General features: G+C 45.6%; 2 protein-coding genes and 1 long non-coding RNA gene across 5 annotated transcripts in view; 1 reads left to right on the forward strand and 2 right to left on the reverse strand.

The window, feature by feature from the left end:
• RASSF5 (Ras association domain family member 5) overlaps window positions 1-1,511 on the reverse strand; it is a 115,751-nt gene extending 114,240 nt beyond the window's left edge. The window contains exon 1 of the mRNA XM_081865252.1: window positions 825-1,511. Within this exon, the coding sequence (XP_081721378.1) occupies window positions 825-1,476 (652 nt within the window). The 5' untranslated portion in view covers window positions 1,477-1,511. The remainder of the gene's footprint in view (window positions 1-824) is intronic.
• Window positions 457-19,349, forward strand: LOC309343597. Its single transcript, XR_014157348.1, has 3 exons — window positions 457-567; window positions 9,091-9,193; window positions 19,335-19,349. It is a non-coding gene; the product is annotated as an uncharacterized lncRNA (long non-coding RNA).
• IKBKE (inhibitor of nuclear factor kappa B kinase subunit epsilon) overlaps window positions 4,802-22,712 on the reverse strand; it is a 55,283-nt gene continuing 37,372 nt past the window's right edge. For 2 of the 3 annotated variants that reach the window (XM_081865221.1, XM_081865220.1), the window contains exon 21: window positions 21,867-22,647. In XM_081865221.1, the coding sequence (XP_081721347.1) occupies window positions 22,620-22,647 (28 nt within the window). In that variant the 3' untranslated portion in view covers window positions 21,867-22,619. Of the gene's footprint in view, window positions 4,935-8,687; window positions 8,733-21,866; window positions 22,648-22,712 lie in introns of those variants that run through there. The other variant, XM_081865222.1, reaches the window with a different exon arrangement.

Below are 22,712 nucleotides of genomic sequence, written 5' to 3' on the forward strand. Positions count from 1 at the left end.
ATTAGGATCAAAGAGGGTTGAAATTCTCATAGCGGGAGCTCAAATAGAAGCCAGCAAATAGCCCAACACCCCTCATGAAATTTTTAAAAGGGCTCTAGCACTCAGGTCTTGAACATAAATCAGTGCCTGCGCCAGACTTCCCATAAAACTGCGCTCTCTCCTCCAGGACTTCTAAGTGCTTTGATAGGAATGCAGATCGGATCCAACAAGGTTAAAACGTTCATTATCTACCTCGGGACAATAAATTATCAATGTCTTTTGAAAGGCACGAATATCTCCAGTGTCCTACAAAAGGAGGCTCCTTGGCCGGCCATGGTGGCGGCGGGGAATTGCTACAGCTGGTTTGCGCTATGTACGCAGAGAATCCGCGGTCACTCACCGGCAAAAGAGTCGACCCGGGTGACGGGGTGGGACGGGGGAGAGGAGGCTGGAGAGTCCCTTTGCTCTTAAAGAGGCAGGAACAATGCAGGAGGGATTAGGGGAGGATCGACTGTGTACAAATCAGAACAGGCTGGGCCAGCAGAGGTGATCTGCTTGCCCGCCACGAAGGATGGGACCCATGCAAAGGTGGGGCAAGGAGAAGCTACCCTGGGACGGGGGGGGGGGGGTGGAAAGGGGGCTGCCGTCGTTTTAGAGAATCAGCTACCTGCACTGCCTCTTATCACATAGAAGGGGAATATTAGGGGGTCATCTTCAGGTCAGGAGGGAGCAGATCCCCACCAGCGAGCCTTTCCCTCGCCTCCGCCGGCTTGGGGCTGCCCCGTCTACAGGGAGAGGGAGGGGAGGGAGCCCTTCGACGTGCAAAGCCGAGCCGAGCCACTTACTCGCGCAGCGCAGCGCCCGCTGCTGCACGGCCTCGCCGCACAGGTCGCACCAGCCCCTCCAGAGCGCGACGCCTTCGAAGCGGTGCCCTTCGCCCTTCTCCTCCCGCACGCGGGGGTCCCGCGGCTGCTCGAAGATGGTGCGCACGTCGGGCAGCAGCCGCGGCGCCGCGGACCTCAGGCGCAGCCGGTGGTGGTGCTGCGGGTGCGGGTGGTGCGGCAGCCCCGAGCGGGCCGGCTTGGCCGCCGGGCCCGGAGACGCCGGGGCCTCGCGGGGGGGGGCGGGAGCCCCGAGCGCCGGCCCGTCCTCCGCCGGGGCGAGCGGGACGCCGTCGAGGAACGCGTCGGTCCTGGGCTGCGCCTCGGGGCCGGCGGCTCTTCCGAGGTGCTGCCTCCAGACGGCGGCGGGGGCGCCCGTCGCGTCGCGCGGGGGCGCAGCCTTCCCGTCGTCGCCCCACTGCGCCATGCTGCCCCCCTGGGCGTGGGGCGGCTGCCTGCGCCGGGGCTGCGGCAGCGGCTTCAGGTCATTGGCAGCGGAGCGCTTGAGGATCTTCTTCCTCTCGTTGGCGCTGAGGCTCTGCAGGAAGCGCTGCTGCTCCTTCTCCAGCAGCAGCGGGTAAGGGTACTGCCCGATGGCCGGGGAAGCCATGGCCATGGCGAGCGGGCGGGCGGGCGGCCCAAGCAGCTCCGACCTGCCGGAGGGTGGCCGGCAGCGCAGGCGCTCTTAAGAGGGACCTGCAGAGGCGGCGGAGAGGGTGGAGCGAGCGGCAGGCAGAGGGCGGGCGGGCGGGCGGCCTGTCTCCAGCCGCGGCTCTCGGCTGGGCTCCCTGCGGCACACACCCTTTGCGCCGCCGCGCAGTCCGGCGCTCACCTCGAAATCCTCGCCAGCTGCGTGGGAAGGAGAGCGGATCCCAGCTAGAGCCCGCGGCAAGGGAAAGAAGAGAGCTGGCCGCCCGAGAAAAAGACTCGCTCAGTTCTTTTAAAACCCTAGAAGAGCAAGGAGCTCTTCTTCGTACAGAACGGCAGCGCCCGTTTTCTGCGGATGTGTAAAATAGCAGCAATAAAATAAGGGCGCCTCTGTGCATGTGCAGAGTGCTTTCTCTCTCTCTCTCTCTCTCTCTCTCTCTCTCTCTCTCACACACACACACACACACACACACACACACACACCCTTGCCGTCTGCGGTAAGAAGGAAAGCTTCCCGGAGCGCACTGGAAGCTGGTCCCTTAGGGCGAATAGGGCACTGCCCCACCCGTCTGAGTCCACCCCCACCTGGCAGCCCTCTCAGTTACAGCCAGTGGGTGGCTCTGCCTGTCATTGCAGATCTTCCTGCCTCCCACCCGACCAGTCCTGGTGGGCATCAGTCATCACTGGAACAGGTGAGGCTATGAGTCTCAGAAATTCTGAGCCCCATCCTGTCTCCCTTTGGAAAGTAAGCTTAGCTCCCATTCTCCTGAAAGGCATAGGCTCTGCAAGGAGTGTGGAGGGCATTTCAGGACAGAGACATCAAGGGACACTTGTCTTATGCAATTCTAGCCCAGGTGGCAGAAAATGCATTGTGGAGGAGCCAGGCATAGTTGCGCTCAGACCCTTTCACCTTCATGCCTAATGAACCTGCTTATTCACTTCCAGATCAGGGTCTCCCTCCTTCGCAGGATGTGCTGCTTGCTCCACAGAAGTGTAAGCAGGTGCCCACATCTTCCTGAAATTGGTCAGAGGCACAGCGCTGAACATTGTGGTGCTGATAGGCTTTCCCAAGGTAACCAACCCCAGCATGTGGCATTCATGTGCAGCTGTTAGCACCTACACACAGGCCACTCCTGACACCTGCCCTGGCCCCTCTTTGGAAGATGCATCAGGGAGCTACCATTTTTAATTTCCCACAATGCCCTGGAGGGATGTTACACCCAGGGCATTGGGGGAAATTATGACAGCAGCCCCTGGTCCCAACCATACTGGAGTTGACCCTGCCAGTGTGGTGTAGTGTGGTGTAGTGGTTAAGAGCGGTGGACTCGTAATCTGGTGAACCGGGTTCGTGTCTCCGCTCCTCCACATGCAGCTGCAGGGTGACCTTGAGCTAGTCACACTTCTCTGAAGTCTCTCAGCCTCACTCACCTCATAGAGTGTTTGTTGTGTGGGAGGAAGGGAAAAGGAGATTGTGAGCCGCTTTGAGACTCCTTAGGGTAGTGATAAAGTGGGATATCAAATCCAAACTCTTCTTCTTCTGCTGCTACCACTGATCCTTTTGACTGTCTGCATTTGTGTTCTAACAGCACTAGCAGGCACGTTTGGCTTAATCATCCAAGCCAGGATAGACATTCTCTTACAAACTCTAGCTTGTGCTGCCTCTGGATAATGTAAACTTTATCCAGACCTACCGTATTTTTCGTCCCATAGGACGCTCCGTCCCATAGGACGCACCTAGTTTTTTGGGGGGGAAATAAAGGAAATTTTCCCCCTTTATTTCCCCCCCCCAAAACCAGGTTGGGGAAACTGAACCAGGTCGAGGAACAGCGGGATGGCGGCGTTGTGCCTCCTTGCTGTTCCTCGAGCTTGTGGGGCTGGCCGATGCCTGTCTGGTGGGCGGGGCGCTCTGCTTCAGGGTGCCCATCGCGCCGGGCGGCAGGCTGCTGTCCGCAGCGTAGGGAGCCCTGCGGGAACTCCCGCAGGGCTGCCTAGGCTGCGGGTGTGTTCCCAAAGCGCTAGGCGCTCTGCTTTCAGTGCGCCCGCGCTCCGGGAAGCAACCTGCTATCTGCAGCCTGGAGAGCGAGAGGGGTCGGTGCGCACCGACCCCTCTCGCTCTCCAAGCTTCAGCGAAAGCCTGCATTTGCCCCAGATTTCCCCTTCATTTTTGGACGCACCCAGATTTCCCCTTCATTTTTGGAGGGGAAAAAGTGTGTCCTATAGGGCGAAAAATACGGTAATTGCTTACTCGGCTCAGCTAATTTTGCGGATTTAAGCGAGCCCTTTCAGGGAAATTCCAGGCTGTGTAAACACCAAGATAAAGAATCTGCCTCTTAGAGCTAACATGCTGGATCTGCCTTTCCACCCAAAAATGAAAGTTTGCAGAGGAAAGTAGATATCACAAAATGAGAGTGACAGCAATCACACTTATAATGCTCCCTACTCTCAGGGAAAGAGAACCAACAGTTCTGGACATACCCCACTCAGTAACCTCTCACTGCACAACCTTGACCACCCACTTCCAAATACTTGCAACAACAATTGCATTTCCCCTCTGCTCCCCCAATACACAACAGGCCCTCTATGAATAGTCATGGATACAGACTTCCCAAAGAATGAGTAGGATCACATAATATACAATTTGCACATATAAAACAGTCAATAAGGGATCAAACATGTCCTATGAAGAAAGGTTTGGGAGTTTTTAGTTTAGAGAAAATGTAAGAGGTAACATGATAGAAATTTATAAAATTCTGCACCGTGTGGAGAAAGTAATAATAAGAATAATAATTTTATCATTTATACCCCGCCTACCTGGCTGGGTTTCCCCAGCCATTCTGGACGGCTTCCAACAGAGGACTAGAAACAGAAAAAAACTTCAAACATTAAAAACTTCCCTGAACAGGGCTGCCTTCAGATGTCTTCTAAAAGTCAGATAGTTGTTTATTTCCTTGACATCTGATGGGAGGGCGGGTGCCACTACCGAGAAGGCCCTCTCTCATAACACTAGAACTTGTGGATATCCAAAGAAATTGGATGTTGGAAGATTCAGGACAGATAAAAGAAAGCACTTTTTCAGACAGCACAGTTCAGCTATGAAACTCGTTCCCAAAGGAGGCAGTAATGCCCACCAACTTGGATGGCTTTATAAGAGAGTTAGACAAATTCACGGAAGACCAGGCTATTGATGAGTACTAGCATGGCTATGCTGTGCCTCCTTAATGCTTCTGAATATCCGTTTCTGGAAACCACAGGAGGGAAGAGTGCTCTTGTGCTTGGGTGCCACTTGTGGCATCTGGCTGGCCCCCAGGAGAACAGAATGCTGGACTAGATGGGCCATTGGCCTGATCCAGCAGGCTCTTCTTACGTTCTTATGTTTACTTGTTGAGAGCATCTTGGGGAACAATTCAAGCCCAGTGCAGGGAGATCCTATGGTCATAGATACGACATAGTACAGTACAAGTATTCATTTAATTCTAGAGAAGAGTCGGTGGAGGAAGATTGGAAGAAATTTAAAGACTACTTACAGAAACATTGTAAAATTAATGAACGTTAGAAGGATGTTGGAATGAAGTTACATGGCCTTAGCAGAAATGTTATAAAGAATTAAGTATAATAGATTGTAATTTTATTAAAGGAAAAAATAATGTTAGAATTGGTTAAGTTAATTGATAGGACAGAAGTTTGAGGAAGATGGAAAGGATTTGCTGAAACAATTAATTGAAGTGGAATACAAAAAAAGGGAGGTGTGAGGAGGTCGCTGAAACAAGTAAAAGAAAGTTAATAATTGAAAGTATAGGTTGTCTTTTTTAAAATTGTTTTTGTTTTATTTTTGTTATGCATATGTAATATTTTTGTTTCTTTATTGTATTGTATGGTTTTGTCAGGTTTAACTTTTTTTTCTTTTTCCTTTTTGTAACTTTCAAAACTTTAATAAATATTATTTTTTAAAAAAACAAGTATTCATTTAATTCTGAAGGCTAGCAGTTAAATGAAATAAGTGTCAAAATGAGGAATATATACTCTGCTTTATTGGCGTCTCTTCCTTCTCTAGTCATGCATTGTGCTTCTGTAGAGTTTGCCAGAGGGGAAGGAAGAACTATTAGATCAGAACCATGTTGAAGGAGTTTCCTCAAGTAAGGCACTCTCTGAACGAACAGCACATACTCAAATTACCATTGTTGGGTCCTGCAATAAATACAACTGTTTTAAAGAAAAGGTTTAAAACATATATATATTTGGGTCCCAGAGGTTGCACTTTACATTGTGTTCATGTTTTCAACTACTGTGAGAACTAAACAATGAGCACAATTTCAATGTATTAGCTGCAGGACATAGAGACGTATCAAATACAAAAAAAAAGAGGGGAGCATAAGCAGAAATAAAAGCAAACTTCATAGGAATAGCAGAGCAATACAACTGAGACCATTTAAGCAAGTTTAAAGAGATGCAAAATAGATTGGGGTTGGGCCAAATGAGTACATTTAGAATTTTGAGAGGGTGCTTCCCTCTGGCTGCTTCCTTCATCTCTCCCCCTGGGACACCTCCTCCCAGACAGGCAGAGAGAAACTTGCACAGAGAGATTATTTGCTTTTCCATGGGATCGGGGGAACAGTCTGATATTCTGTAAAATACAAATGCATGATTTTACACAGGGTTCACCCAAAAGCCATTATTAAATTAAGGTTTACATCAGTAGACTGCAGGTGGGGTGGGGGGAAATCACAGATCTGGTGCTGGCCAGCGCTACAAAGACACAGGTCCTCATGGATCTTCATGACTTTTACATATGATGACAAAGGAAACACTTGACACATCACAGAACATATATGTAAGCACAGAGGTGGCCTATGATTTTATGGTGGTTTTTCAGGGAAGTCTTGGGGGAAATAATGACAATGCATAAGAGTCCATGCCTCAGATTTTGTGCAACGGCAGTACTGGAAAGCACCAGATTCGTGACTTTTATAGTTTAGTAGCTGGAGACAGACAGATGTGATTTGCTGGTGATTGGACCCATGGGGAAAATAGGCAATTTCTAGAGGCTTTGTTTTGCTGGATCAGACTTGGGTGTGCATGCATGCACATGGCTTCTCTCGCTTTCTCTGGCACTACATTTTCCCTGTTCCCCAACTCCTTTTTTATTTTTAATAATATTTATTGAACATTTTCAAATATAACAGAAAAAAGAAAAGAAATAAAACATCCATTTTATAACCTTATTTTCATTAGCATCTTGCCAGGACTTCCCCACCCCACCCCCTCTTGTATTCCAATTCCTTCAAATAGATTCAGCAAGTTCTTACCCCAAATTTTAAACTTATTATAGTTAACCCAATGTTAAGAATGTTTTTCCATCCCCTAAAATCGACCCCGCTCCCTTCCACGAGTTCCCCTCTTTAATATGCAGAGCAGATTAAAATAAAAGAAAATAAAACAAAGAATAAAATATAATTTAACACCCTTTGGATTCCAAATTTCCCTCCCCCCTTTCCCGGTTGCGTTCCCCAATGTCCATCAATGCCTGTTGTCATCCTGGAGATCCCACATCTAGGCCGAAATCCTTCACAAGTCCACTTTGCCGTCTTTTTAATAGTCTTTGCCGTCTTTTTGATCATCTTTAGTTTCAAGCGTCCAATCTTGGAAAAGCTCTATCTCAAAAAGGTCCATTTTTTCCATCCAGATCTCTGTATTTAAGAGTAAAAACTCCAATTTTGTTTCTTTAGACCTTTCAAATCTGGATGTCCCAAATGTTCCCACTTCCAGCTTTGTCCAATTCTTGTTGTTCATGTTGTTCTTATTATTCTCTCTCCTCACTTTCCTCTAGTTTCTTTTCCTGCTCCCCTGCAAAATTGTTCCAATTCCAAAAGCTTCTAAATCCCCTACAGAGGCTTTGTTATTCAGGAACAAAACTTTACGTCAAGTCCCTTCCATTCTTCAATAGATAAATCTATTGTCTCCTTTAGTGTAGAGACCTCTGTAGACAAAATAATGTTCCGTTTCTGCAGTTTCCCAGGAGATAAAAAGTCCAATTCAAATTCCATGCCAGCAATACTTGTAGTGTCCCACAGCCCCTCTAGAGGGATTATAGTAACTCAGTTTCCTTCCAGATCGCACCCAACAGTCAAAGTAACTTGTTATTCCTTGTTTTAAACAATTTATATCTAATTTGTTCCAGTTACAGATAGGTAGCCGTGTTGGTCTGCCATAGTCAAAACAAAACAAATTCCTTCCAGTAGCACCTTAAAGACCAACTAAGTCAGTTCTTGGTATGAGCTTTCGTGTGCATGCACACTTCAGTGTATCTGAAGAAGTGTGCATGCACACGAAAGCTCATACCAAGAACTGACTTAGTTGGTCTTTAAGGTGCTACTGGAAGGAATTTGTTTTGTTTTATCTAATTTGTAACAAACGTAACCGGCAAAGTCCTCATAACAAAGTTCTCTTTTTATTCTTCAGCTTTGACAGCTCCTTTGACAGCTGTCAAAGCCTCTGTTTCTCCTCTCCCGGTGCTCTCGTGGGTTGCTCCCGGTTCCCGGGGGGGGGGGTTGCATTTTAGCTCACGTTCTACTTTTCTCCTCCAGCCCAGTCTTATAATTTTCCATCATGAAATTAGTGACTTTATCAAACTAAGGTAGCACTCGATCTTAGTTGTTAAATCCTTTGCTTTAAATCCTCTACGACAGGGGGGAGACTGACTTCCTTTTTGCACCTCCCCCGCTCGCTCCGAATTTAAATTTTTTTCCCTTTTTAAGTCCAGTTTCCAATTACTCACGGGTTGTTCTTTTTAATCCGAATTTTCAATGGAAGAAGTCAGCGCTCTCCGCCAAATGGCATGCGGCTTCGCTCGGTAGGGGAAGCGGAGGACTCATAGCACCACACCCCCCCCGGCACCCGCTCCGTAGCCTTTAAAAAGGCTCCTTCGCGGGTCGGGGGGCGCAAACGGTGCCCGCCGAGTCACCATGCCCATGGGTTTCAGCGCCCATGGTTTTTGAGGGTCCCCGCGACACCGACGCGGTAGAACCCAGCCCCTGCCGAGCAGGCTCCCTCCGGAGCCCGGAGGGAGTCCGCCATTCAGTGATGGCGCCAACCCGGAAGTCCTCCCTGTTCCCCAACTCCTACGACACTCCTCCCCCGCCCCCATTTCTGTGTTTCCCCAATAGCTGCCTTTTCCTTCCTTACCTCCTCATTTGCTTCACTTTCTGTTGACTGCTGAGCCTTCACAAGCTGGAAGAGGAAGTAGGAGACAGCATCACACTTCCAGCTTCTTCATTCAGTGTTCTGTACACTTTTCAAGGGGGGGGGGGAGAACCACATTTGCCACTTCATGAGGAAGGGGGCAATGAGTGGGGCAGGGGACTTAAAGGCTTGGAAGGCACATGGGGATGTCCTCAAAGACACCACTGCTCTCATGGTTGCCACAATGACAACCCCATAAATTAATTAAATAACAGAACTGGTCTTTCAGTTTTGACTAAACACACATAGGACAGATGGGTACATTGATTTTATTGCCTAACTAGATGCTTCATTTACCCTTACAGCCAGCTTATGTCTGATTTTTTGCCACTCATTATCATTTCAGAACACTTCTAGCCCAGCACATTGGCTATTATCATAGAGAAGAGTTGGAAAGGTCAGCTCAGAACTGGATCTAACCTCTTAGACCTGCTTTTCACATAAACTGGGTAAAGTACAGAATAGCGAGATGAATTCTCCATTTCCCCTATATCACAGGTAACTGGTCTCAAGGGAATGAATGACCTAAGACAAGGACAAATTTTGGAGTCTTAACACAGTAAATGTTCATCTAAGAGGAGGAGCATAAGACAAATCAGATGGATATTTCCCCTTGCAAGGCATGAATATCTTTAAAATAGTTAATCCATCAGGCACATTTGAAAGAATGTTTGCCATTTCACACCGAGTCACAAATTCAATACAATCTGTCTTTAATTAGCAATTTGCCCTTTAGATTTCAATTCTATAGGGGGGAGACCACAGCTGAGAGCAGATTATTAGCTCTGACAGCGGAGGAAGAAAATCTGATTTATATGGCTGCTCTGGAAAACAGAGGAAGTGTGGCCTGTTAGCACCCATGTACAGATGTCTAAGTTAGTATCTGACAATATGCTTGTGGGCCACCATTGGGAGAGTAGCAATTTGTTGACTTTGGATCAAGGAAGAGTCATATTTTATCCCTAACCATAAACTCACTGTTCCTAAATGAAGGTCAGAAAAGATTATGGGTTAGCCAATGTTAGTCTTACTCAAGAGTAGATAACTGAACCTGCGTTACTTAAAAATAAATGAATGTAAGTTACTTAAATGCATTGATGCCAACGGAGCTACTCTGAATATGGCTAATATTCAGAGTATAACCTCGGGTTAAGTACTTAATTCATTCCAGAGGTCTGTACTTAACCTGAAACTGTTCTTAACCTGAAGCACCACTTTAGTTAATGGGGCCTCCCGCTGCCGCTGGAGCACGATTTCTGTTCTCATCCTGAAGCAAAGTTCTTAACCCGAGGTAATATTTCTGGGTTAGCGGAGTCTGTAACCTGAAGCGTATGTAACCTGAAGCGTATGTAACCCACGGTACCACTGTAGAATGTGTGCTTTAATTTAAAATGCATCTCTGGGTTATTTGTGGGGCATAGGGATTTGTTCTTTTCCCCCCTTCAAAATATAGTCTGGCCCCCCACAAGGTTTGAGGGACAGTGGATTGGCCCCCTGCTGAAAAGGTTTGCTGACCCCTGTTGTATACTGTATCCTGGGTAGAAGTGCAGAACAGCCTTTACTCCTGGAATGTCTCGGGGGGGGGGGAATAGAGTTGAAGGGTGATATTCTGATTGCAATATCAAATATGTTTCCCTGTATTTCTGCTGTTCAGGTTAAGAGTGCAGTTATTTATGTAGCCAAAATAGCACCACTCGCCCAGAACAGGAGGTATCAGCAGGCATCGGGGTGGGCTGGGGTAGGGGGTGGGAGACAAAAAAAATCTTCCTAAGGAAGGAAAACTCTAAAAATACCCAATGAGGACTAAGTGTGTGCAATGGCCATGGAATTGGAAGTGGGGAGATAAAACCAGATGAGAGGAGGAATGGAATGGAGTAGCTGGAATTCTGAGCAGGGGGCAAACCTCCACACTGCAACATTTTGTTGCAGATTCCACTGTCGTCACTATAATTGTGAGACCTGAGCCCGGAGAAAGTTTCGGATTTCCAAACCCTAACTGAAGCGAACATCTAAATGTAATCCTCCTCATGAATATCACAACATTCCCAAGGGGTCAGAGCTCTAAGTGGCTGCTAATCTGACCTGAACTCTCAGCCAAGGGTGGGGGGAAATCACCCAATTGTATCCAGATCCAATTCTTGCAGTTTTGAGTCTCTTGTGATGTTCTGCCTGGTACAGGCCTAAGTGCCAGCTGATTATTTTCACTGTGAAATTTGGGTTTAAGGGGGAAAATGGGTAGGAAAAGTAGTTTTATTTTCAATTTCTTTCACTATTTCAAATGAGAGTTAAGGAATTTCCCCAACTGTCTGCTCCCCGCTAATTCACTTAACTCATTGTTCAACCCAGAGGAAGTTCCCTCTCTAGAAGTTCCTTACCAGTACTTGAAAGCATAGAGTCACACATTGGTGGATGTGGATTTGAGAAGTCTAAATTGGGAACTTTTCCAGGTTTCCAGGCTTTTCTAAGAGATGCTGAACTATCAGGAACTGTCTTGTGCAATACAATCACACTGGCCCTCTCTTGAGCCTTGTTCATACAGAGTTTAAAGCCTTGAACTTTTAAGTCCAGGGATCTTTGCAGATAGCAAGGCACACTAAAGAAACTTGCTGATACTAGCACAGAAAGAAAAACATACTAAAACACAGCCGTTACGTAAAAAAAACCATGGTGGTGCTTTCAAAGAGGAAGGAAATCACAATTTAATAGATTTTGTTGAAATAATAAAGCTCTAGGTCTGGGGTGGTGAACCTCTTTCAGTCTGAAGACCTTATGGTAAACCTTTCACGGGTCACATGACAATGTTGGGTGGTGCCGAGACGAAAGTGGGTGGAGTAGTGGCTGTTCCTGTACCACATTCCAGCCATGCAAAAGTCAGAATTTTCTACAGACACAGCACTCCTCAAGCAAGGCAAGCAAGAGGCCTTATCATACTCCAAGGGCAAAAGTATTTGAGGTGGGCACAGACATGGGGTGCAGTCTGGGGACAGACCTGTATTCAGCTCCTAAGTCTGAGGTCCCATCCCCCACCGATTTAGGGGTTTTCCATAAACATGGTTGTGGCCAGTGGTGTAGTGTTCATTTACTTCATTATACCCCCTCTTCCTTCCAAGTTCAAGGCTGCATCTATGGTTCCTCTTCCTCCTCCTCCTCTTTTTAAAAACCTCATTCAGGATTAATCAACTGAGTGGAGATTTGAAGCTGGGTCTCCCTAGTCGTCCTTCTCCAATGGGACAACCACCATGCCACACACTCACACACACACACACACACACACACACACACACACACAACCGGCTCTGTAATTAGTAACAACTGTAGTGAGCATTACAATGTGTTCATTTTGTTTCAAAAGCTGAACAAAGTCAAGGCAGCCATTCCCACGACGATGTTAAAATATGTAAGAATCCCTAGTAAGGCCAAAATATTAAAATTTAAAAACTTTTAACCACAAGAAACAGCCATCGTAATCTGGTGAACTGGGTTCGCGTCTCTGCTCCTCCACATGCAGCTGCTGGGTGACCTTGGGCCAGTCACACTTTTTTGAAGTCTCTCAGCCCCACTCACCTCACAGAGTGTTTGTTGTGGGGGAGGAAGAGAAAGGAGAATGTTAGCCGCTTTGAGATTCCTTCGGGTAGTGATAAAGTGGGATATCAGATCCAAACTCTTCTTCTTCTATTTCAGGATTTCCATGAACTGCCACAGGCAGGGATCCTGCTGGCAGCATTTCCACCCACACTGGTGGAGTGTCACTGGCATTACTCTGTAAGCAGATGTCACCAAGGCTGGGTGGAGGGACACCTCTGTTCAAACTCTTCCTTGCCTCCAGCCTGACACAAAGGGGGTTTCGACTGCAGACTAAAAATATTAATACATTTGCATCGGATAACTATTATTAAAAGCAGTCTTGGCTGGATTGAAAAATAAATCTTCCCATCTCAATTCTTTCAAGAAACGTTGCATAAAGTGTGGAAGTCCAGATTTCCACTGAGCATTACCTGACTAGCTGAAATGATTCATCTCAGGGCTGATTAATAGTTCCCTTTCACTTGTACACAATGAGTCCTGTTGTTGTTGTCATCATCATAATGAGGCTGTTTCGCCTTATGCCAAATACTGCAGTACCCGCTACAGTCTTTTCACTTTTGCTGTTCTCACATGGATATTGTCTTTTGCTAAAATGTGTGCAAAACAGGATGCAATACTTCAGAGGTCCACCAGTCTCAAGCTTATGAAAAGAATATTGTCAATTACTTGTTTTCTCCACTAAACTGGGCACCTTATTATAGAAGAAAAAATAAGACCTGTTCCTTAGCAAACACTCATCAGCTACATGTAGTTCCATTTCCACTCTGAAATTTTTCGAGATGCCTGCATATCATTTTTTTTATCTAATAAATTTTCAGGTATCAACACAACACAGGTATCTAAGGATCTTTAGCACGTCTCCTTTCTATTGCAGTAGCACCTTAAAGACCAACTAAGTCAGTTCTTGGTATGAGCTTTCGTGTGCATGCACACTTCTTCAGATACACATCTTCAGTGTATCTGAAGAAGTGTGCATGCACACGAAAGCTCATACCAAGAACTGACTTAGTTGGTCTTTAAGGTGCTACTGGAAGGAATTTGTTTTGTTTTGACTATGGCAGACCAACACAGCTACCTATCTGTAACTCCTTTCTCTTGCACATCATAAAACACATGCTCTGCGTTGCCTCCCTTCTTTCATCTAGGAACTTATCTAACCTCCCTCATGTATCTATCATTTCAACATATAATTGCTAAAGACCTAAGCCCTACTCATATTTATTTCTGGATCAGTCATTTGGTTTTATTCTGCACAGAAAGTATGTTTTGTTCAGTGGGAAATGGTTGCATTTCCATGTGTCAGCATATTTGTGTACATGCCAAGAAAGACTGGTTGGAAACTCTGGTTAATGTACTCCAGCAAACTCAGCAGAGCCACACAACACAGTAATCAGATATTGAAAAATTATAAAGAAGCTTGTGAAATAATCAGTTATAAAAGAACAACAACAACAACAACAATAATGCACAGGAGTTTATAAGTTTCTTGTACAGACATTCCAACGTTTATCTGAGTCAGAAGGGAAAATACTTCTTATGAAAGAGTAATCATTAAGAACAAGCCAAATGTACCCGACAAAAAGAGTTCTATTTTCTGCACATTAAAGGAATGTTTAATGTGCAATTGCTACTTTAAGGCAGTTTAGCTTTGACAGTGGTGTAGTGCTTTAGAAAGCTCTTCCAGGGAGGCTAAGAGAGATTCCACATCAAAGTATTTGCTGATGTAAACATATTATTCCACTTAGGAAGGAATCGACAAAGCAGTGTAGCTTGGCCATCTCCATTTAATTTCCATGGAGCAATAGTACAAGAACAAATGAAGCTACTTTAATAGGGCAGTTCCATTGCAACAGAGTGCCCACAGGCATCAGCGTAACATTTAAGTAAAAAAAAACCAAAAAAAAAAAACAACAACAACAACAACCCCAACCTAGAATCATAGGACAAACATGACACAGAAGTGGGCTTCTATTGTAGATACTGGCTTGTGGTCAACAGCTGCTTTGTCAGGACTGCAAGCATCAGCTTCTTAGGCTACCACCCTTGCACATTGCCTTCAACAACAATTCATTTATTAGAGCTAGCCAAAGCAATAGTAAGAAAATGAAGGGCAACTCTGCTCAGTGAAGAACCACCCTTTCAGAGATCAGTCCTGTCAGCCTTGATCCCTCGTTTTCAAGTGGTGATGGGAATGACTGGGCTGAGGTGAGAAACACCACACGTGAAATCCCAGAGGCTGATTGCTGGGGGTTTCCCCTCAAGCTTTCGAAACAGCTCCTTGTGGCTGGGAAATCTGTAAGCAGATTCTTTCTTCCAAATGCAGTTTGTCCCTTGCTGGGTAGGGGGTAATGAACCAGAGTGAGCAGGTAACCAAGCAAATCTCCTGTCTCCATAGAGGAGGTGGGGAAACTAATTGCCCAACTGAAAAACAACAAAGCCCCGGGCATAGACCACATTCCAGCAGAGCTCATGAAGAACAATATCAGTTGGTGGGCTCCTATAATGGCGTCAATATTTACATACATTGATTCAACAGGCATAATCCCTGGTTGCTGGTCAGAGGCAGTAATCATCCCAATCTATAAAAAGGGTCCTATGGCAGATCCAGCGAGCTATAGACCCATTAGCCTCCTTACTATCCCCAGCAAACTGTATGTCAAACACCTCCACATCTAACTAATTGACTGGATGGAAACTGAGGCAGTTCTGGCAGAGGAGCAAACCGGCTTCAGACAGGGCAGAACAACAATTGACCATTGCTTCGTATTAGCACACCTCATTGACAAATACGTCAAGAAAACATGTGGGACTCTATACGCAGCATTTATTGACCTGAAGGCGGCCTTTGACTTGATCTCACGAGTCAAACTTTGGGCTAAACTCAATGCCACCAACATTGACAAAAGATTACTATTCTTGATAAAAAGCCTATATAAAGACTCCAAGTTATATGTAAGAACCTCAGTAAATGGGCAACTAATTGGCCCTGTACCAGCCACCAAAGGAGTCAAGCAGGGCTGTATTTTAGCCCCGGCCTTATTCAACTTATACAGTGGTGCCTCGCAAGATGAAAAGAATCCATTCCGCGATTCTCTTCGTCTAGCGGTTTTTTCGTCTTGCGAAGCAAGCCCATTGATGGCTTAGCAGATTAGCGCTATTAGCGGCTTAGCGGCTTTTAGCGGCTTAGCGGCTCAGCTGATAAGCGGCTTAGTGGCTTAGAAAAAGGGGGGGGGAAAACCCCGCAGGAACTCGCAAGACATTTTCGGCTTGCGAAGCAAGCCCATAGGGAAATTTGTTTTGCGAAGCGCCTCCAAAACGGAAAACCCTTTCGTCTAGCGGGTTTTCCGTCTTGCGAGGCGTTCGTCTTGCGGGGCACCACTGTATATAAATGACATGGTCAAATACCTAACATCCCCGGAGTTTCATGCCCCCAAATTGGCCGAAAAATCAATTTCAGCGCTCCTCTATGCGGACGACGCGGTTCTCTTATCATGAACTAAAGTAGGCCTCAAAAGGCTACTAAGAGAATTCTCAGCCTACTGCAGGAGAGATCAACTGGTGGTTAAACACCAAAAAACCAAAGTCATGGTCTTCGCTAGGAGACACAGACATCACAGATGGGAGATGGACAATCAGCCAATAGAACAGGTAAAATTTTCAAATACCTCGGAGTAGTTTTCCAGTCAACAGGGGCCTGGAAGGCCCATCATAAATATGCTAGGGGAAAAGCATCTCAAAGCGCCAAAATACTGTCTCACTTTTACTTTACGAAGGGGGGCAGACATATCCCAGCAGCTCTGGAGGTCTTTCAAGCAAAACCCTTGGCGCAATTACTCTACGGGGCCCAAATCTGGACGGAAAATCATTGCCGCACACTTGAAACGGTCCAGTCTAAATTTTTAAGACAGATTCCAGCCGTTCCACCATGCGCACCAAATGCGGCCCTACGGCTGGAGACTGGCCTCCTCTCCGTCGAAACCCGGACCTGGTTAAGAACATTCAACTATTGGCTTCGCTTAAATTTAAACCCATCCGGACTACTACCTCTAGTAGCACGAGATGCTCATAGAAGTCGGTGGTCCAAAGTAGTGCATCAAAAACTACTTACATGTGACCTCCTAGCACAGCATCTCCTGAAAATGGGTCTCCCCAAGGCAAAAACCTTTATTGGCCAGCGCATGAAGGATATTGAGCAGCAGAATAATCTGGCCCATATTAAGAAATTTAGTGCTTGGTACACTTATCTGCCCCTCTCCCACTTTGATTTTCGGGCACCTTATTTGTCTATCTTAACCATTCCAAAACTCAGGCGGGCCTTTACACTGGCCAGACTAAATATGTTACCCTCAGCTGTTCTTGAAGGTAGATATAAAAAAATTTCATTTGAGAACCGGCTCTGCCCCTGTGGAGCTGGCTACATAGAGACTGTGTCACACGTTCTCTTGTCTTGCTCCCTATATAAAGATCTCAGGGACGAGACCATCACGCCGCTCCTTATCTGCCATCCTGGGCCGCTCTTGTGAAGCCAAATTGTTCTCACTCCTGGCCGACCAGAACAGCTCAACAACAGAGAAGGTTGCCAAATTTATCGAGAGAGCAATGAGAATGAGAGCTGCTATCTGAATGACATCAGTGTCGTCACCCGGATTCCTCGCCTAGGATCTTATTCTTATTATCTTTACGTTTTATTATTATTATTTTATTACCTCTGCCAAGTTTTAAGTACTGAGATTATTAATTTATCTGCATCTGGTTATTATTATCTTTCTCCCTGTCCTGACCATCCCTCCGAGGTTATATTTATATTTATAATCTTTCAATTTGGCTGGTCTATTCACTTAACCGACCTGGAACAATCTACCAGAGAAAAGGCCGCCGCCCATGGGACAGAGGGTCATGGATGAATGATAATCCAGCTTCTCCCTAGGGTTTTAATAGGTCATAAGATTTTATGGTAACTATATTCGTAATGTATTATTGTCTGTGTTTGTCCTTTGATGCTATGGCCTGTCGGCTACGCAAATAAAGTCTATTCTATTCTATTCTACAAAGTTCAGCACAACTCTAAGGATTTCTATTTAATGTGAGCCCAGCTGCAGCATCAGAAAGTGAAAGACAGACTCAGTCATCGCTTCTGAGTCTGAATTCAGGGAGGGAACATGAAGTCTCTTTAGATCATGTTGATAAAGGGGCCCTGTCAGGCTGCCTCAGAGTGAGAAGTTTTGGTTGCTCAGAGATGTGGTAGAGTCAGCATTTCATGCCAAGAATATGTATTATGAGGTGTGCTATTTAAAAGTCTTGGGATAGGCTACATTATTGTGTTATTAAAACAATGGGGGCAGTGGGGGAGAACAGTGGTCAAGGCTTTTCTTCTTCTTCTTTCTTTTTAAACCTAGCTCGCATCACAAGGTGCTTTAATCTGAGGTCTTCAAGCATGGGGTGTCTTCAATCTGTCACTATTCTGCAGGTGGGATTCAAGCGCATAGTGGCAAATTCAGGTTACGTAATTAGAATGGATCTGATGCTCTTGCATAGCAAACCTACTTCTAAACAAACACACAGAGTTTGGGCAGTAAAGAAGGTGACAGGAAAATGTGGGATAACAATTGCTTGATGTGACATTGTATACCATTCTCCACAAACAAATCAGACTGTATATTTAACAAGCAGGTTGTCTGGAAGCAACTTCCAGATGAGAATAAACTCAATGGTGCTGGTGTGTGAGAGAGAGATACTGAATGGCACAGCCATGTGGGTAGGGACCAGATATATGGGTAGATCTTTCCAGAAGATTGGTTCCCCAAGGATGCCAGTTGGGTAAGAAAGACCCACACATTTAACCCCACTTCACATGGTGGTTTCATTCACATACCCTTCCCAATAGGACGAGACCACATTGCAGGGAAACAACAGCGCTACCGCCCCCCAGCTTCTCCAGCTACAAATATTCAAATAATATGCTGTTGTTCCCATACTTTGAAGTGACCATCCCTTCATTTTAACCATCTCTGTGTTGGCTTCATAGTTCAAGTCTGTCGACTAGGCCGGTCACCAGGGTTACCGCCTGGTAGCAGGTGCCTGCTCTGAAGATTCATTGTCACTCGGCAGAGGTAGCATTATTAGCACAGAAGGGAAATTAACAGCCCATGGACAGTGATTTCTCTCTAAGGGGTGGGAGAAAGGGCAGCCAAGGGAATGCCTTTCCTTTCTAAACCACCCACTTTCCCAATTCTAAAATATTTGCTTTCAGAAAGGGGAGGAGGTGTTGTCATGTTTGGCGCAGCCGTTCAATTTTTCTGCACGCTGCATTTATCATTGAAATGGTTTGCTCCATCTGCAGCATGGAGACCTTGCATTATGTCTGTTCCCGTCCATTGGGGTTTGGGCCCATAAATCACTTACTAAGCAGACTGGATAGGGTGCAAGGCAGGGATACTGCATCTGCTTCTCCAATGGCAAATAGCTTCCTGATATCATCTTAATGCTTTGCTCCCCAGAGACCCCTGGGCTTCCTATATCACTGCTTGACACATTGCGGCTGCTGGCACACAGCTGAGTCAGCAGGCAGCCTCTGAGGATTACCCGGGGGCTTGTAAAGCCCAAGGTTAAAAAATGGTAAAAAGGTGCAGAGCACGACAAATCCTTGCAGCCAACATGCCTCACCACTGAGCTAAAATGCTGTTTTCAGCAATACCCATCAGCTACTAAATACTCGGCTTGGCTCCCATCATCTCAGTTTCACTTACCCCCACAGCACACCTCTGAGAAAACAGAGAGTACCAGGCCAAAAGATGTCATTCTCAAATGCATGCCAAGGTACTCCACTGTCCTTTTAAAGAGGAAAAGCTGCTTCAGGAAGCACTGAATGGAAGCAGAGGGGGATTTTTTTTGGGGGGGGGGGAGGAATAAAATGCTTAACACTTCACCCTGCCAGCCATCTTCCCACACCCAACCTACCCATCTTCAGGCAGCTTATTCTGGGTTTGTTTGGTGTGTTTTTTTAAGGGAGGAATAATCAGGAAAGCAATCTGCAACTAGTTCTGCAACAAGAAGCATGGCGCTTAGGAATATGGCTTTCCCAAAAAGTTCACCACTCCTGCATACCACTTTGCAGCAGCATAAATAAAATCTGTCTTCTTCATTATCATTCTTGAATGGCTTACACATCCATTAGACTGCATTGGGGTTTTTTCCCCTTTCTTTAAAAGGTCAACTTCAAATATTCAACTTACACAGATATATTGTGTTGTGGCCAATGCTAGTCCTATTCAGAGCAGAGCCGCTGAAGTCAAGGGGCATGACTAACTTGGGTTCATTCATTTCAACTGGTCTACGAAACCCACCAGTTTCCATCTTTAATTTGCAAGAGCAAAATTGCTAACGTGATCCACGGGGCCACATAGCACAAGCCTTCCTGCTGCCCTCACTCCCCTAACGGTATGGTGCCGTATACCATATCTGAGCCCCCTTTCACTGGATGGGAGGGGACCAGGTGTTTGGCTCTGCCCATGTGGCTGCAGTATTTCATAGAACTGTAGAGTAGGCAGGGACTCTGGGGGTCATCTAGTCCGACGCCCTGCAGTGCAGGAATATGCAGGTAACCTACATACTGCATCTCTTCAGGAGAGTATAATAGAGCAGCAGCGCCCATGTGGTTCAGTATGTGTGGTTTAACAGAGCCAGAAACTGAGGGGAAGGGCCACAGCTCAGTGGCAGAGCATGTGCTTTGCATGAGCAACGTTCGAGGTTCAGTCCTCTGCATCTCCAGGTGCGACTGTCTGAAAACCTGGGGATCCAGTGCCAGTCAGGGTAGAAAATGCTGAACTAGATGTGACTATACATCAAAAGCAGCTTCTGAGGCAGGTTGAGGAGCAGCTGCTGCTGGGGGTGCAGGGGAGGAAGATGCCCTAATGTAAGGGCACCAGCCCTTGTTGTCCATCTCTAAGGGGGAGTCTCTTGGATCACAACCAAACAATTCTACTTCAGCCTTAGCTTCTCTGTGCTGACATTAACTTATCTGCTCAGCTGTTTCGTTGTTGCTGTTTTAATCAAAGGAAAGCAGAAGACTCTTTACTTAGCTCACAGCCTTTTGGGATGAAAAAGTTAATACACACACCAGGCCTGGAAGCTTAAGATAAATCAAACCAGAAACCTGGAAGTGTCTTGCTTGCCTGCTCTGCTTTGGGGTGAAAGCAAAACATTTATAATTAAACATACATGCAGCAACAAGACACCTGCCTCTCTCATCCATTTATCCTAATCAATTTTGGCTTGTTTCCAAAAGCGAGCCTGAAATATATCCCAGCCATTTTCTATTTAGTGGGCAACACCTAGAACCATCTGAATCCAGCAAAGCATATTGAGGCAGACTAGGAGACAGGGCTGGAACAAATGTCTGGTCCAGTCTTCTAAAGCACTCAGTGCCACTTTGATTAAAAACAAATAAAACCAAACAGTAACCAGTGAGTAAAACAGGCAATAAACTCACCAGAGAAATCAGCCCAAAGCAAGCTGAAATAATAATTAAAATGTTCTTGCAGCACTTGCACAAAGAATAATACCTTCTCACTCAATACTGAGAGAATTCCAGAGTGCTCCCATCTCCATTCTAACTTGGCATAAAGAAGATTTGCATAAGTGATCCTGGTTTCCTCCTGAATTTTAAAGATAAGAGCCTTGACCCAGGGTTGGAAGCACACACACAACCAGTACTCTTAACTCAACACTATGATCATTATGCAAGGCAAAAAGTCCTTGAGTGCTTTAAAATAGATTATTTTCCACTGATATCCTGTTGTACTTTCAGTAAACATCTCTGTTGTTTATCTCAGGGGATGCAATACAATTGCACTGGTACACACAGGAACACACCATGCATTACTTTTTTATGTGTATGCCTAAAATTTTTAAAAATGTGACCACATTGCTTAAACAATGCAACAGCTCCTTATATCTCATAGATCCCAAGAAAAAACTATCAATATGCTTAAAACAAAAATACAACCTACATCCTAAACCTTCTACAAATATTTTCTCATCAAAGTAAGTTTTTTTTTTTGTTATTTAAAATGGTATGTGCACCGTGAGCAACCAAGTCTGTATTATGCCCCTCTAACCAACAGATCAAAAGAAGATAAATTAGTTCTGTTTTCTCAGACTAAGCAGCCCTGACAAGTGGCAACTAATGGGATGGGGTGTGGGTCTCACCTGACTGGCAGTTACAGGCAAGGAGCAAGACTTTCTACATAAGACTTTTCCCCGGTAAGTCTTCCTACGCAAGGCCAGGTTCCAACAGACAATCAAAAAGCCAAGGAGAGAGAAAGAGAGACATGGCCAAACCAAGCAAGCTCTGTAGCACCAAGGGCAGCTCTCTGGAAGTGGACAACTTTCTCCATCATGTTTCATCAAGTCAAACAGAGCCCATGTGTATCCATTGGTGAGTGGAGCTCTTAAAGCAATCCTGTCTAATGTCTCAACTCTTACCACCATCCAGATGGGTTCATTGCCATAGTTGTCAAGAAAGGCAGGAAACCGTGAGGGCTTCAGTGCAGAGTTTATTAGTTCCTTGGGGGATTCCAGCTTCTCACATGCCACATCCTACTTTGGTCTCTGTACTGGCATCTACACCTGGCTTGTTTGCAGACAGCACTACTGTAGGTTGATAATGCCCACTCTCCAGACTCTCCGATGTCTCTTTTTTGAAGTTAGTTTCTGAGTCACTGCTTGAAGCCTGGGGGACACAGATTTGGTTCCTCAAACCTAGGATCCCTTTTACATTAGACTACCAGAAAGGGCTCATCAATGAACAAAGGTCAACCAAGGAACAGTACGGTGAGGTATAGTTTCTTTGCTTCCGAGTTAAGTATTTCTAGTACTTAACAACAAACATTTCAAGGCAACTGGCTAGCCAGGTTTGGTTCAATGAGGCTCTAGTGCCTGTTAAAAGTGCATGACAAGCTTCAAAATTCCAGATCTCACTGAACCAAGGAAAAGAACCTCCAGTTCCATTACTGAAGATTGAAAGGAGTAAGCAAACAATAAAATTTGGGTAGGAGAAAAAATATCTCTCTCTCTCAAAACGTGACAAACACATCAAACACATTTGGTTCTCTATTGAGGTATGCTGGTTAGACAGACCACTCTCTTAAATCCACATCAAAGTGCTACAGCAGGGAGGTAGAATGCATAGGCATCTTTAAGACTCAACAATGAAGTTTTCTCCCCAATAAGTCTTCAACAATGTGGATTTACCCGCATTATAATTTCAGGCTCTGCAGCCTACTCTCATCCCTACAGTCCTGGTGCAACACCATTTAACCTAGAGAAAGAAAATAAAAAGGTGATTTGGATTAGAGAAGCGGTCACAACTCGCCTTTTGAATGC

Source organism: Podarcis erhardii, assembly GCF_964252035.2.
Source record: "Podarcis erhardii genome assembly, chromosome: 6".
NCBI lineage: Eukaryota > Metazoa > Chordata > Lepidosauria > Squamata > Lacertidae > Podarcis > Podarcis erhardii.